Below are 15,629 nucleotides of genomic sequence, written 5' to 3' on the forward strand. Positions count from 1 at the left end.
GAAGCCCCCCGCCCCCACCCCGGTCTAAGCCCCGCCCCCGTCACCGGAAGGTGACGGACCTGAACTTGTGCTGTGTGTTTGCCTTCCAGCCCTGGCTGCTCAGGCCTATGCTCTGAAAGAGGAGAACGACAGTCTGCGCTGGCAGCTGGACGCCTACAGGAACGAAGTGGAGCTGCTGAAACAGGAGAAAGAGCAGCTTTTCCGAACGGAGGACAACGTCACCAAGGACCAGCAGCTTCAGTTCCTGCAACAGACCATGCAGGGCATGCAGCAGGTACCTGGGCCCAGACTTTTCTTTTTTTTCCGCGAGGGCAAGGGGTGCGTGCGTTCCGCGGACGTAAGACGGGAGCCATTTGCCGGGAAAGGTGAAGGAGAAGAAAGGACAAGCGCCAGGCTAGCAAGGAAAGGAAAGTGCCGGTGACTGCAGAAGGGCAGAGTCTGCAGAAAAAAATCAGGCTAGAGAACACCTGTGAGGCAGGAAGCTAAGGAGGAGAATCTAGGAGGTCGAAAGGTTTGTAGGGGGAGGTGAGCCGCGTGGAAAATGGTCAGAAAATCCTCGTGGATCACGATGCAAGGGTTTTAGCATCTGAGGACATTTCTTTATGGTTATTGATTTATTTTGAAAGAGCGAGAGCATGCACGCCTGTGGATGAGCGGGAGAGGGGCAGAGAGAGAGAGAGAGAGAGAAGGGAGCGAGAGGATCCCAAGCAGGCTCGGTGCTGTCCGTGCAGAGCCCCACGCGGGGCTCGAACTCAGGAACCACGAGGTCATGACCTGCGTGGAAATCAAGACTTGGACCCTTAACCATCTGGGCCACCCAGGCGCCCCACCACCTGAGAACTGTTAAGTTAAAAGCACGCCAACAGATTTCCAAAAGCATGGTGAGCTTGTTTTCAAGCTCGGTGTACCTGTAAACTCTGGGTTGGTTTCACTTCTTTTGGATCATCCTTAGGGTCTAGTCAGGTTTCATGAACACACTGTACATACTTAAGACACGTTTGTTGCTGGAAAAGATGAAGTTCCAGAATGGGGGGTACGGGCAACTTCAAAAACAGGCTGGTATCTATGCCTTTGTGAAGGGTGCCAGACCTCAGCCTCATGCACTGAAGTTAAAGATGTGTCTGTGGGAACTGTCAGGAAGAGACAGGAGCTGTGGGGCATTGGAGGAAGGAGAAGGAACTTGGACTGCTGGGATGAGGGCTTGAGGGGAGGGGAGGCCTCAGCAGTCGGGAAATAGAACCAAAGACTCATAGCTGGATTGATATCTGAAAGCATCACTTAACGGCGTTTGAGCCTTCGAGTGACCTTGTAATGATACAGCGTAAATCGTCATCACACACAGTATTTTCTATCACCCCTCTGAACGTACAAACCTAACCACTCTTTTCTGGGGGAAAAATGTGTTTTTATTTAAACAAGGGGAATGGAAATAGAATGATGGGACACTAAAATGTAGAATAAGAAGAATATTGTTTTAATGCCCCTATCCATATGGACTGCTCTCCAAGCTCAGGAGCATGGATTGCCTACAAAAGTGTCTTAATGATTAGAGGTAACTGCTACAGAAACATTAGCCAAGCAGGGAAAAATAATTGAGAGGAAAGGATTATAAAAAAAAAAAAAAAAGATGTACAGATTGGGATAGAAGCAAGTTAATGACCAACTCACAGAAATTATGTCTTAAATATCTCCTGCCATTTTAAAGCGGTTTTTGAGTCTTGGCTTTGAGTCCTAACTGGTTGGTGTTCACAGTGTGTGTTAGACAAATCAGTGCGATTCAGAGGTCAGAGCCAGCCAGGAAAATGTCATTACAGTTGCCGCTCAGGTCCCCGCACTTGGAAATTGGTGTAACAGCTGCTGTGCGAGGCTCCCGGGGTTGTCCATATGCCCCAACATGGGCTGTGTGTCGGCGCCCCTGCTGGGAGGAGAGTCTGTCTGTCAATTTCCCCAAAGACCATGAGGCCAGACCTAGGCCACAGTTACCATCTCATGCCTCATGCAATGAGCCCACTTTTCCTCCAGTAAAGATTACCCCAGTTGCTTGAAAAGTTGATGGAATTGGGGACGCCTAGGTGGCGCAGTCGGTTAAGTGTCCAACTTCGGCCCAGGTCATGATCTCATGGTCCATGGGTTCAAGTCCCGCATCAGGCTCTGTTCTGACAGCTCAGAGCCTGGAGCCTGCTTTTGATCCTCCCTCTCTCTCTCTCTCTCTCTCTCTCTCTCTCTGTCTTTCTCTCTGCCTCTTTCCCACTCATGCTCTCTCTCTCAAAAATAAATAAACATTAAATTTTTTTTTTAAGTTGATGGAATGGTTAAGGCAATCAGAGATTCAAATATGAAGGAAATCTGAGGAGGTAAGGGTGAGCTCGGCCGTCGGGGAGAAGGATGCCCGGGAGTCAGCATCAGGGACTGCGAAGCTGCAGCCCCTTGAGAGAGGTGTTTGGTTATTGTGGCTGCTCACACATTTGCAGAATTTCCTTGTCAGTAGGAAATGTACTTTAAAATAGTTTTGTTTTGTGGGATTTGGTTTTGGTTTTGGTACGATTTGCTTTAAATAGAAATTTTTTTTTAATTTTTTAATGTTTATTGAGAGAGAGAGAGAGAGAGAACAAGTGGGGGAGGGGAAGAGAGAGGGAGAGAGAGAGAGAGAGAGAGAGAATCCCAAGCAGGCTTTGTACCGTCAGCACCAAACCCAACGGGGGGCTTGAACTCGTGAACGCGAGAACACGATCTAGGCTGAGCCCAGGAGTTGGATGCTTAACCGACTGAGCCACCCAGGTGCCCCAAATAGCAGAAATGTATTGTCTCATGGTTCTAGAGGTTAGAAGTGCAAGATCAAGGTGTCAGCAGGAGAGGTTCCTTCTGAGGGCTGTGAGGGAGAACCTATTCCAGAACTTCCCCAAACTTCTGGTGGTTTCCCTACAATCCTTGGTGTTCCATGCCTTGTAGAAGCATCACCCTAATCTCTGCCTTCATCTTCACATAGCATCCTCCCTGTGTGTATCAGTGTCCAAATTTCTGCTTTTGATAATGATACAATTTGTATAGGACTGAGGGGCCCATGCTATTCCACTATGACCTCATCTTACCGAATCATACCTCTAATGACTCTGTTTCCAAATACCATTTTCTGAGGTACAGGGGGCCAAGATTTCAACATATAAATTTTGAATGGAAACAATTCAATCATTAATAGACACATGGTAGCTATATTATATATATATATATATATATATATATATATATATATACACACACACATACACATATACATACATATATATACCCATGTATAGATATATATATACGTACGTATATATGTATACGTGTATATATATGTACATATATGTACATATATATACATATATGTACATATATATACATATATGTACATATATATACATATATGTACATATATATATATTTTTTTTTTTAAGTAGGCTTCACACCCAGGCGGAGCCCAGCATGGGGCTTGAACTCATGACCCTGAGATCAAGACCTGAGCTGAGATCGAGTCAGGTGCTTAACCAACTGAGCCACCCCGGCGCCCCTAGATACATATGTATTTGTTGAATGTAAGAGTAATGGACAAGAGTACAGGGACAAGAACTACCATGGAACCTGTGGGGAACTCTGGATCATTCGGGATTCTTGGACCATAAATAGCAAGGCAGACGGTGGGAGCTGACATCCTACAAGTATTCATAGCTCTTCCTAGCACATGGGAAGCGCTCACTCAGTGGCAGTGGCTATGACTTTAATTTTCAGTGGTTATTAGGTAGATGTGTGGCAGTCTCTGTGGCAACACGTCTTTAATACAGAGTTCCAAAATATGTGTGCTCTTTAAGAGTCAACCTCTACCTTAATATCATTTTGCATAAGTTACCACAACTTGCTAATTTGAGCCCTACCGCAAAGAATTCTGCTGATTTTAAAATTTACTCAGTCTGCCCCCTCTCCACTTTATTAATTAGAAAATCATGATCTCACGGGCAAGTCAACAGCTAAAGGAGAGGTTAGCCTCCCACATGCCGTTGTGTTAGCGGTTGATCTACGGGAAATTATTTCTGTAACAAACAGAAGAAAATAAAGTCTTAACAGCCTCAGACCTAGCATACCATTTTTAGAAATGCCCTCAAGTTTAGTGAAGCAGTTTTACCCTTTCTTCTTTTAATCCCTTAAAGATATTTTCACCGACATTATAGTTTCTCTTACGTTCATGAAGAAAACATCATGGGCAGGGGTCCTAAGGCTGAAAACCCTTGGGTGACTTTGGTTGTTTCTGAGTCTACTCCTACATTACGTGTGAGAGTCACGATTTAATATTAGAGACTTCACACAAAAGGAAATAATAGTTTGTATCCATGGTAACACTGTACCCTTTACCTGATCTTAAGCTGGCAGTGAAGTTAACTTGTCTCTGCCATAAGAGTAGTGAGCTGGTTGGCTTTCATTTGCATTTTTAAGTATACAAGGAAAGAATGTACCTATCGCAAACTCTCATTTATCTTCCAGTTATCCCTGAATTTATCGAGGCAAAATTTACATACAATAAAAATACTCTCTTTAGGGCTACAGTTCTATGAGTTTTGACAAATCGATAGATACACTCATGTAACCAAGACCACAATCAACATAGGATTGTCCTGTCACCCTCCAGAAATTCCTTTGTGTTTCTTTTTAGTCAACCCAACTCCAAGCAACCACAGATCTTTTTTTTCTACCCGTCAGAGTTTTGCATTTTCCAGAGTGTCCTATAAGTGGAATTACATAGAATGCAACCGTTGAGTCTCGCTTCTTTCAGTTAGCGTAATGAATTTGAGATTCCTCCCTGTTGCTGTATATATCAAGAGTTCATTCCTCTTTATGCTGGATAGTATCCCAATGTAAGGAAGAGCTATAATTTGTTCATTTGGTCACCAGCTAACGGACATTTGGATGGTTTCCTCTTTGGGGCTAATATGAACAAATGTGCTGGCAACATTCACTTACAGACTTTTTGTTGGGACGTAAGTTTTCATTTCAGTTGGGTAAAAACCTAGGACTAGGATTGCTAGTTCATATGGTACGTGTGTTTAACTAAGAAACTGCTGGAATGTTGCCCAAAGTGTCTATACCATCATGCATTCCCATGGGATACAGGAGAATTCCAGTTGTTTCGTGTCCTTGTCGGTCAGCACGTGATATGATCAGCCTGTTTTGTTTCACTTGTCTTTTTTTAGCCACTATATAGGAAGTGTAGAATGGCATCTCATTCTGGTTTTAATCACACTTGAATTTAAACAATACTTGTATTTTCATTCATGAGGATAGGTCAATATGTCGTAATTTTAAATAACCAATTTAAAAATCAATTCCTTTCGAAGCCTTGTGTAAATCATATTGACAGGACTGCTAAATATTCACATAACAACAGGATCCCATTATAAGCTGCTGATCGTAAAACTGTGTGTGACTGATGATGATTATGTCAGAAGGGTCCCTCGTAAATACTTTGAGCCAATGCTTTTTAATAGTGTTAGCAAATGTCATCTGAAGACCAACTGCCTTTAGGCCAGTAAACCATTGGCCCATGTAGAGCAGTGGCTTTCTAACAGTCTTGGCTTGACATTAGTAAAGACCAAGGCTGGCTGTCTTGACAACTTTGAGCAAGACAGGACAAAATTTGGGATAAGAGGATTATCATGATCAACAGCATCTTAGAAATTAAGTAACAAGTGTTTCCCCCCTGGGCTTAAAAGGGAACATATGTATGGTTTTTCTGTATCTGTCTTACAAAACCTCACCAATCTAGACCAATTTTACAGAAGGAGACAGACAAATATAATACTGCTATTTCCCTAAAACATACAGCAACCCCAGCTAGTTTTGCCAAAGGTTGGTCAAGAGTCGGTCTTTGGGATAGATATTAAGAAAGAAATGAAAGTGTGTTGAAATGACATCAGCGAGTGCGTCTGACCACTTAAGCATCTCTTCTGAAATCTTCTCTAAAACTGTTCAATTGCTTAGTAAGTACTTTTTAGAAGAGATAATGAAAAGTGTGTGCTCATTTCCTCTCCCAAATTCACGTGCAGTGAAGTGTCAGGTATTCCTGTCAAAGCCAGGATGATCATCACGGCAGCAGGATTGTGCCGTAGGTGGTGTTTCTGACCATCGGAAATTTCAGGGAAAGACAGGCGAAGTAAGCTGTACCCAGGAAAATTTTTAGAGGCTTTAAAAAAATTTTTTTTCTGGAAAATAAAAACCCTGCCCCTTAAAAATTATAAGAATCCTCAAAAGCCCATCAGGTCCATTGCTTCCAGTGAACTTCAGACGGTGTTACTGTGAACAACTTGAGAGAGGTTCTATAGGTAAAGAACACAGACAGATGTAGCAGGACTTTGCAACAGGAGTTTCTCTGTTTCCTTGATAATTTTCCACTTTTGTTTTCTGTTTTTATTTTCTTTCTGAAATGCCCACCAGTCAGATAATGGACCTTCCTAGGCTCATGCTATGTGTGTATTATCGTTCTTCTCATGTTACCTGTTTAAACCGTGTCTTTTATCCTTTCCTCTGAAGTTTCTATTTGATCATCAGGTTATTTTATTTCCAAATGTTCTTTTTCTTCTTCGATTACTGTCTTATCATGCAATTTTTTTTTTTTTTTTTTTGGTTTCAGTATCTTCTCAGATCTCTTTGAGAATACTAATTAGAATGCTTAAAATTCTTTTTGTTCCTGAGTCATTTCTATTTATTCCAGGATTGGGTGTTTGCTTTTGTGTCTCAATCTGTCTCTTGGCCGCTACAGGTTTCTTATAGCGGAGTGATGTTCGCTGGGGTGCTTCTCTCTGGGAGGGAAGGGATTACTTCCCCAGGAGCTATGGGGGTGGGCCTGCTGGCTTCTGTGTCCAGCTCTCCTCCGCTCTCCTCCGCTCTCCTCCCAGGCCAAGTCTCCTCCCACACAGTGGTGCACTCACTGCTCACCACCAGGCTTCACTTTTGGGACAGTTGGGGATCCCACAGATGCCAGAATCTCCCATACATGAGAATTCCCTGGAACTCCCGTCCCATTCTCTTTGCTCTTTTAAGTTTATTCACTGACAGCCATCTTAATTGAGTTTCTGGAGGAAGAAAACCCAAAGAGCAGATAAACATGTACTGTGTCTGACATCTTGAACAAGAACGTGTTTCAGGGGCTTTTAACTTTAATCCAGTCCTCGAATGAATTCTTGATTAACATGTGGGCCAGTGAAGGAGGCAGGAGAAGAGTGTTGCAAATGATTCTGGCTGTCCAGAAATCCATAGGGAAAGAGACAGCAAGCACGTTGTATAGACGTCTAAGAGGAAAGGACATGGGGACTGAAGGCAGCATGTTTTAGAGTAAAGACAGCTGCTTCAGGATTGGGAGGCAGATGCACAAATTAGAAGGGTTTTAGGGTGAAGGAAAGGAAGGCATGTAGTCAGGAGAAGGCAACATGAAGAGGCTGAAATCTGTAATAATGCTAGAGAAATGGTTAACTTTTAGTCCACTCTGCTTTGGTTGTTTGCCCTAGAAGAGTAGAAGAGGCAGGGAATTGCGGTGGGTGGGGGGTTGGGGGGAAATGCTAATGGTGTGGAGGGGGCAAGCCTCAGCTCAAATGGATGCGCACAGAGTAGAGGAATAAAAGCTGTTCCAGGTGGAAGGTGGGAAGGATGTACAGAGGTCACGGAAGACACAGTGGGGAGAACAGTTCTTCTAATGTAGTTACAAAAAATAAGGAAAATGACACAAACACATAGAAGAATAAGAAAATGGAAAAAGACATTTTTCTAAAGGAAGAAATTCAACATTCTTATAAATGACAAATTACATTTTAAGAGCTTTTGTGAAATATTTAGGTAAATGAACTAAGGATCGATTAGTTTGGAATTTAAGTTGCAATGTATTGTGAGGATTTCCTTCTAAGTAGGGTTCATGAACCTCAAAAATGACGGTTAGAAGGAAGAAATCACACATACATCACGATCTGGTTGTGTACTCATTCCGGAAGAAGCACATAACAACATTATCATAATATCTTTAATATATGAAGCATCAGTACAGAAAATAATTCAGTATCACTGGACAGGGCAAGAAAATCGCATTATTTAAAAAAAAAAAAAAGAAAAAAGAAAATCCCATTATTACAGTGTAGAGAAAGAGGCTTTCTTTTAGACTTTCATGTGTAATTAGTAAAACCTTTAATCTTAAAAAGTTCAAAAAATATGTGTGTGTGTAAGTACACACACACACACACACACACACACACACACACACACATCTGGAATCTATACAAGTAAGGGCAGCAGAGACACAGCCTGTGTTTATTTGATTCTATTTCAACTTCCTAAACGACGTTTTTTTTTTTTCTTTCTGAATAGAAAACAATGCATAAGACATGGCCCACATTCATATTAAAAGTCTTTCACCTCTGACTAGAATAAGAAAACTTAGGGGCACCTGGGTGGCTCGGTTGGTTAAGCATCCGACTTCGGCTCAGGTCATGATCTCACGGTCCGTGAGTTCGAGCCCCGCGTCGGGCTCTGTGCTGACAGCTCAGAGCCTGGAGCCTGTTTCAGATTCTGTGTCTCCCTCTCACTCTGCCCCTCCCCTGCTCATGCTCTGTCTCTGTCTCTCTGACTCTCTCTCTCTCTCAAAAATAAGTAAAGTATTAAAAAAAAGAGTAAACTTATGAAACATACACATCTCTCAGATGATGTGGCTTTACAAAGCTTTGAGGACCGGACATGATGGTTCACCACAGCCATATTTGGGGTCCATTATTGTCTTCCTTTCTTTTTACTTAACTATCCCAGAGTTTATAGTTTCATTTTGTACCCATTCCTCAGCCAGGTACCTTGGGGTGACGCATTGTAATAGCAGCCCGTGAGACACTGATGATAATCCTCATTCATAACTCACTGGCACCTTTCATTAGGCGGTTAAGTCATTTGCAGAGTTCCCGCTGGCAGCGTGTGCATTTTCTAACATTTGCAGCCGTACCCTGGCACATCCGAAGAGGGTACGTATCCCGCTTGGGTGTGAAACTCCTGGAGTGTTGTTAGGTACATTTGGAACCAGAAATAGGAACCGATTCTCCGATTCTTGGCCCAGCACCTTACATCACAAAGCCCTACCGGTTTGAAATGATCATACCTGATATGTGCACAGGGGTCTGGAAGTTTTAAAAGCACATTCCCGTTTGACTGGGGGCAAGATACAAAAATTAAAAGCAAAGATAAGGGAGAGGAAACCACCCCAAGTTTGTTTTTTGGGTTTTTTGGGGTTTTTTTTTCTTTTTTTTTTTTTTAATTTTTTTTTCAACGTTTATATATTTTTGGGACAGAGAGAGACAGAGCATGAACGGGGGAGGGGCAGAGAGAGAGGGAGACACAGAATCAGAAGCAGGCTCCAGGCTCCGAGCCATCAGCCCAGAGCCTGACGCAGGGCTCGAACTCCCGGACCGCGAGATCGTGACCTGGCTGAAGTCGGACGCTTAACCGACTGCGCCACCCAGGCGCCCCTTTTTGGGTTTTTTTTAGCAGTTTCACACAAGGTTGGGTCCCAGGGTATCTTGCTGTTTTCTTTGGACCGAGACCATAAGATAAGGAGATAAGCTAGCTGCCTGTAGGCCAGCTGAGCCATGCCAAGCTCTTGCACCAGGAAATAAAAACACTGAACCAGCAGAAGGAAGAGCTGGCTCCAGCCTGACTCTTTTCTGTGCAACTTTGCATCAGTCAGCCCCTCGGAACCTCAGGTTTTTCATGTGGACCGTGGGTGCTGCCACGGGTCTGTTGGAATAAAATGAGATCATGTATGTGAACGCATTTGGGACGGCTGTTTTACAAAGTGTGATCGCCCCATTTCTAGTGAAAATGTGAAGAATTGTAGGGGGTTAAGGGAAGACCCAGGATGTGCAGGGCACGTCTGGACACATCCTAACAGCAGGGTGGCCTTGCTCCCACACCCCTTCTCTGAGAGGGCCCCTCCCCACTGCTAATTCACCTCAGTATACTCAGTGCTCACAGTTCAGGAGCATTTGAATTGCGAGTGTTTCTCTCAGTGTCTCAGGGAGGAAACTGAGACCTAGACATGTCAAGTGACTCGTCCAGAGTATAGCCTGTTCCTGGCAGAGTCAAAGTGCCAACCCAGGTCTGTCTGACCACAGCCCCCATGTTCGGTCTGTTACTCCAGAACCTTCCACAGTATATTCTAGAAGTGACGCTCCAGAACTGCAGTCGTCAGGGGAGCCGAAGACCAGTGGGCTGTGCCCTTGCTGTGCTTGTTGATTGCTAGCGATATTACTGGCAAGAACCCGCTGCCTGTTTTCTGCCTCTGCCACAGCCCCTCATTTGGACTTTGCATCAGCAGAGTAAGAGCTAGCAAAAAGAAAATAACAAACATGCGGCTGTTATTTCTTAAATTTGAACTGCAAAAATAAATCTCTTCACTTCGGGGAAGGGAAAAAGAAGCCCTAATAAAACTTAACTATGGGAGGCTTCATCTCATAATTAGTTATCCAGCTCTTCCATTAATTAATGTGATCATCAAATGCATCCTCATTAGTAATCATCCCTTCTAAAAATAATGAGGCTAGCAGAGAAATCGATGTAGGAGCCGGGGGTAGAAATAATGACATTGCCCTGCAGACCATTAAAATCGTTTGGCTTCTACCTTGTAACTGCTTTTCCCCAACATCTGTAACGGGAGATACTGCATCTGCAGCCTTTCCCAGGATAAAGCAACTCCCCTTTTCCCAACACTGTCAGCTGCAGTCCTTGGATGACCTTTGAACGACCCTCCCTTCCACCACCTCTTTTGGAAATTGCCTCCTGACTTCAAGGCCATATCACATCAAGAGTGCCAGATTTATAGTGAAATGGATCTTTTCTTAAATGTAGTAAATCAAAATGGGCTTTTGCTGCAGACACATGCTGGCCTTTCGCTCTGTTTGACCGTTGTCGTCTCTCCCCGCCAGCCACCGACGCTAACATGAATCCTTGTGGTCTGGCCTTGACTTCTTTTCTCTGTAGTCCGCCAACACAAAGAAGCGGCCTCGTCCCCGTGGCGCCCCGAACTCGGGCCAGCACACACTGCCGCCTGTATACAGCAGGTGACCCGCTCCCGGGCGGATTGGCGTAATTATCCGGCTCTCAAATTGGGCCCCACTGGGAGAGAGCCGTGCCCCAAGGCTTTCTCCATGCAGCTAGTTAGGAGAGGAAACATGAGGGCTGCAAGACCAGCAGATCTCCTCCTTGGAAATGAGCATGAGCCCAGTGGAGGGCAAAGGGGAGAACTGTAGTAGAAGCAACAATGTAACGTGCAAACAAAGAAGCAAGGAGACTGAGTCAGAGGGAAAAATTCCTCTTTATCCGAGAGGAGAATAAAGAGCGAGGAAGACAAACATGGGGGGGGGGGCGTTCCCATTTTTCTGGGTCTAGGTTTGTCATTTTAATTTTTGTTTTATTTTCCTTTTCCCAAAAGAATATGCACTCAATGCAGAAAACTTGGAAACATAAAAGAAGCATTTACAGGAGACAGAAATCGTTCCTAGTTTCACCACCCGGATACTGCCCTTTTTAACATTTACGTTTCTCCTATGTTCTTTCTCTCTAATGCATGCCCATGCATGCACACGCATGCGCGCGCGCGCGCACACACACACACACACACACAGTGTTAATCCTTTCCCAAAACTGACCGGTGGAATAGCCACATTCAGTCAGTCCGCATTTCTGGAATTGTAACCAAAGTGTGAAATTGGGAATTCAGTTCCAAGATGCTAGATGGTTAGTTAAAGACTATGTTTTCTCCTCTGTTTAACAAAGCACCCCGAATAGTCATCAAGGGAAACGTAAACAAAGTTAGTGCCCAATCTGGCCCTCACTTTATAGACCACCCATTTCATTCAGTTGATCTCTGGAAAGACCCTGCCTCCTGAATTCCTTGTTTTGTGCAGACTCCTCACTTGGGTACTGATCTCTGTTTTAGTGCTTTCTGGGTGTCTCTGTGCCTGCCTCCTCTCTCTGTCTCTCTCTTCCTCCCTACCTCCATCTTTCTCTCTGTCTCTGTCACACACACACACACACACACACACACACACACACACACGCTTAGGAAACAGCCACGACACCTTTATTTTCTGGCGGTACTGGGAAGATAGAAAAGGAGAGAGTATATTCGAACTCGGCTGTAGGTCTCCGAGAAAGGGGTGCTACAGGTAGTGCTTGAGAGCAGAGTGACTTTTCAAAGCTTTATTATCACTTTCCTTCTCCTTCCTTCTGTTCTCTCAGTTTATTCTGCTGTCCTCCCCCGTGCATACACGCTCCACCTTTCATGTCCTCCTCCACCACCGCCACCTTAATCCATCTTAAGCCAGGTATTACTCAGGTATTCCAGTCAGAGGAGTTCCATTAGCAAGCGCGGGGACTCTCACTCGCCGTATTAGAGGTGTGTGTTTTCACCCATGATTTACATTCTTCCCTGAGTAAGTCCTTTCCTGAGCCAGTGCGTGACAGTCTGTGATCATTCAAACACAGAGGTTACTCTGCAGGTTTGTCCTTCACTAATTCTCTGGGCACCTTGTCTTCTTTCCTCCTGGGTGGGTATTTCGCCGCCCGTGGTTTGTAGTTCTTAAATTGTGCGACTCACAATTGATTTCAGGAGGGTTTTGGTAATGACCTCTAACTGTAAAGTCCATAAAAAAAGCTATAGTGCTGAGTTTCTCTTTACAATATAATCTTTCCCCCAGTAATCCTCCCGTTTATCATGTGGGGGGAAGGAAAAGAGGGGGTTATAATGTAGTCTCACTACTCCACATCTGAGCATATGAGCTCAGATTGATTTCAGAGAACCACCAGGTCATTGAAGGGCACTCCCAGGTCTCACCCTGCCCCTATAGGCCCTCGGGTCTTAGACGATTAGGCTGGTCTTTCCAGTCAGCTTTTCTGTCCAGCTGGTGACGGACCTGCTTCCTTTTAAGTCCACAGTCTGCTGGCCATTTCTCATGGAAAACCCATGCTTTGTTTTGTCTGTGGGGTCCACACACAGTAAAACAGCAAGGTAGAATGAGATGATAATGGGAATTCTGCTTTACGTACAAAATCTGGACTGGATATGGGCTCGGTTTTACCAAGGTTGTTACAGCAAGACAACCACAAAATACAGAATATTAAAACCAGGAAGGGTGGGGCGCCTGGGTGGCTCAGTCGGTTGAGCATCCGACTTTGACTCAGATCATGATCTCACGGTTTGTGAGTTCAAGCCCCACGATGGGCTCTTTGCTGACAGCTCGGAGCTTGGAGCCTGCTTCAGATTCTGTGTCTCCCTCTCTCTGCCCCTCCCTCTCTCTATTTCTCTCTCTCTTTCTCTCTCTCTCTCAAAAAATAAACATTAAAAATTAAAAAAAAAAGAGGAAGGGCGTTAGCGAGCCCCTATTCCAGCATTACTTTCTGCTTGTAATCAAATGGAGAGGTCCAGTCTCTGCGCTAAGCACCATTCTTTCTTTCACCTCTGCTGCCCCAGGCTCCCAGTTTCTGGTCCTCAGGTCCTCACTCCATCTCCCCCTACGTCCCCGCATTCTGAGAAACTTGTCCTTTGCATTCCTTTGTATCCGTCTCCCATCCCCCTGAAAAGTGAGTTGAGGCACAGGGGTTATTTTCCCCCACCAGGTTAACTAAGTGTTCATTCCTTTTTTCTTCTGACATCGCAGTTGAAACTAATGTGAGCACCTAAGACCAGTCTCTCAGGGCTAACACAGTACTTCATATCCGACAACTATCTGAATAAATGAGTGAAGAAAAGAACAAATTGTTGGGTCACCGCAATTTATTCTGTGACGGAAAACTCTCAGCCAGCTTCCCTGCGTCCTAATCTCTGCTGCTTTTCCCTACACATGCCCAAACAAGTAATAACCCTCTCTCCCTGACTGAATGGAACTGGCTTTCTGAGAAGTCTGTGTTGAAATAGAAGGCTTCATGGAGTCCTCCTGTCTTTAGAGGTCATGCATGCTCCCTGCTCCCTGCTCCCTGATCTCTCGGGTCCCAGGGAACTTGCTGGCCCCTCATCTCCTCTAGTGCAGCCAGTGAGGCTCCCTCGGGGCTCCCAGAGAATGTCCGCTCGGGGAGTGAGTGCAGAGTTTCCATCCTGCTGACTGGGTGTGTGTGTGGTCACAAATGTTTCCATGCACACCACACCCTTCTACTGCCAGAATGCTCTAATGGCTTTTAGTGGGCCCTAGGAAATGATATTCTTATTTATTCATTCCATGCTTATCAAGGAACCAGGAATCAGAAACCACAGGGAAGAGGCCTCCAAAGCAGGCAGTACAGTGCTTAAAATTGCTTTCTAATGGTTTTTCCTCATATTGAGAGTGACATTATCTGACAAATTGAGACTGAAAGGACAATAGGGAACATGCCCACCTCGCTCTTTAGTGGAAAGACCCTAAACTATGTCAGGAAATAAAGGACAATTTTCTAAGCAGCTCTGCCATTCCCTTCCTGCTGCTGTTCCTTCCAGTGTTTGTAGTCTACCAAGACTTTCCGCACAACTCAGCCCCCATAAGTTTGATAGTTCGTAAATGGAAAACTGTGCCTTTCACATATACCTGGAACATGTACAAAAAATAATCTTATGCTACATCTTAAAGCAAATCTCTGCAAATTTCAAAGGAGCACTCTCGCATCTTCTGACCACAGCACAATTGTTAAGAAATCCATGTCACTAAAGATAACTAAAATAAGTCTTATGCATTTGGAAATTTCAAGGCACACATCTAAACCCACAAATCCAATGAAATCAGAAATGTAATTTTAAAATACCCACAAGGAATTGATAGTTAAATTACAACATAGCAACAACTTCTAGGATGCAGCTAAAACAGAACCTAGAGGAAAATTAAAATTTTTATTATTTTTTTAATGTGTATTTATTTTTGAAAGAGAGAGAGAGAGAGAGAATGAGAGGGGGGAGGGGCAGAGAGAGAGGGAGACAGAATCCGAAGCAGACTCCAGGCTCTGAGCTGTCAGCACAGAGCCTGATATGGGGCTCGAACTCAAGAACTGTGAGATCAGACCTGAGCTGAAGTCGGACACTTAACCGACTGAGCCACCCGGAAACCCGCACTTTAAATGATTGTTTTGACAAGAAAGAAAAGTAGAAACAGGAGTAAGCATCCAACTCTTACTAAAAAATATAAACACAAAGAAGGATGATAAAAATATAGAAATGACTAAAATAGCAAACAGCCATACAGTAGAGAAGATCAACAAAGCTAAATGCTGTTTATTTGAAAAGACTAATAAAAATGGAAAATCTTTGGTAACAGTGATTGCAAAAAAAAAAAAAAAAAAAAAAGAGAGAGAGAGAAGGACCAGATAAACAATACTAAAAATTAAAACGAGGTATAACTGCATATGTGGCAGATTAAAGAGATGTGAGAAGATCAGAAATGATAAAATTTTAAACTGAAGTGATATAAATTCCAGGAGGAAAAAAAAATACCTTATCAAAATTAAATCAGGGAAAAAATGAAAGCCTGAACCATATCAGTAAAAATCATTAAAATCTTAACATTAAAGCAACAGACCCAAAATGGCTTTAGGGCCAAGTTCTACCAAACACTCTCTTT

The 15,629-nt window shown here is 43.8% G+C and overlaps 1 protein-coding gene across 3 annotated transcripts in view; it reads left to right on the forward strand.

The window, feature by feature from the left end:
- Nucleotides 1-15,629, forward strand: part of ENOX1 (ecto-NOX disulfide-thiol exchanger 1) — a 383,452-nt gene that overhangs the window by 290,514 nt on the left and 77,309 nt on the right. For all 3 annotated transcript variants that reach the window (XM_053215935.1, XM_053215938.1, XM_053215941.1), the window contains exon 10: nt 90-274. In XM_053215935.1, coding sequence (XP_053071910.1) covers nt 90-274 — 185 coding nt within the window. The remainder of the gene's footprint in view (nt 1-89; nt 275-15,629) is intronic.

The sequence above is a fragment of the Acinonyx jubatus genome, chromosome A1 (assembly GCF_027475565.1).
Source record: "Acinonyx jubatus isolate Ajub_Pintada_27869175 chromosome A1, VMU_Ajub_asm_v1.0, whole genome shotgun sequence".
In the NCBI taxonomy this organism is placed as follows: domain Eukaryota; kingdom Metazoa; phylum Chordata; class Mammalia; order Carnivora; family Felidae; genus Acinonyx; species Acinonyx jubatus.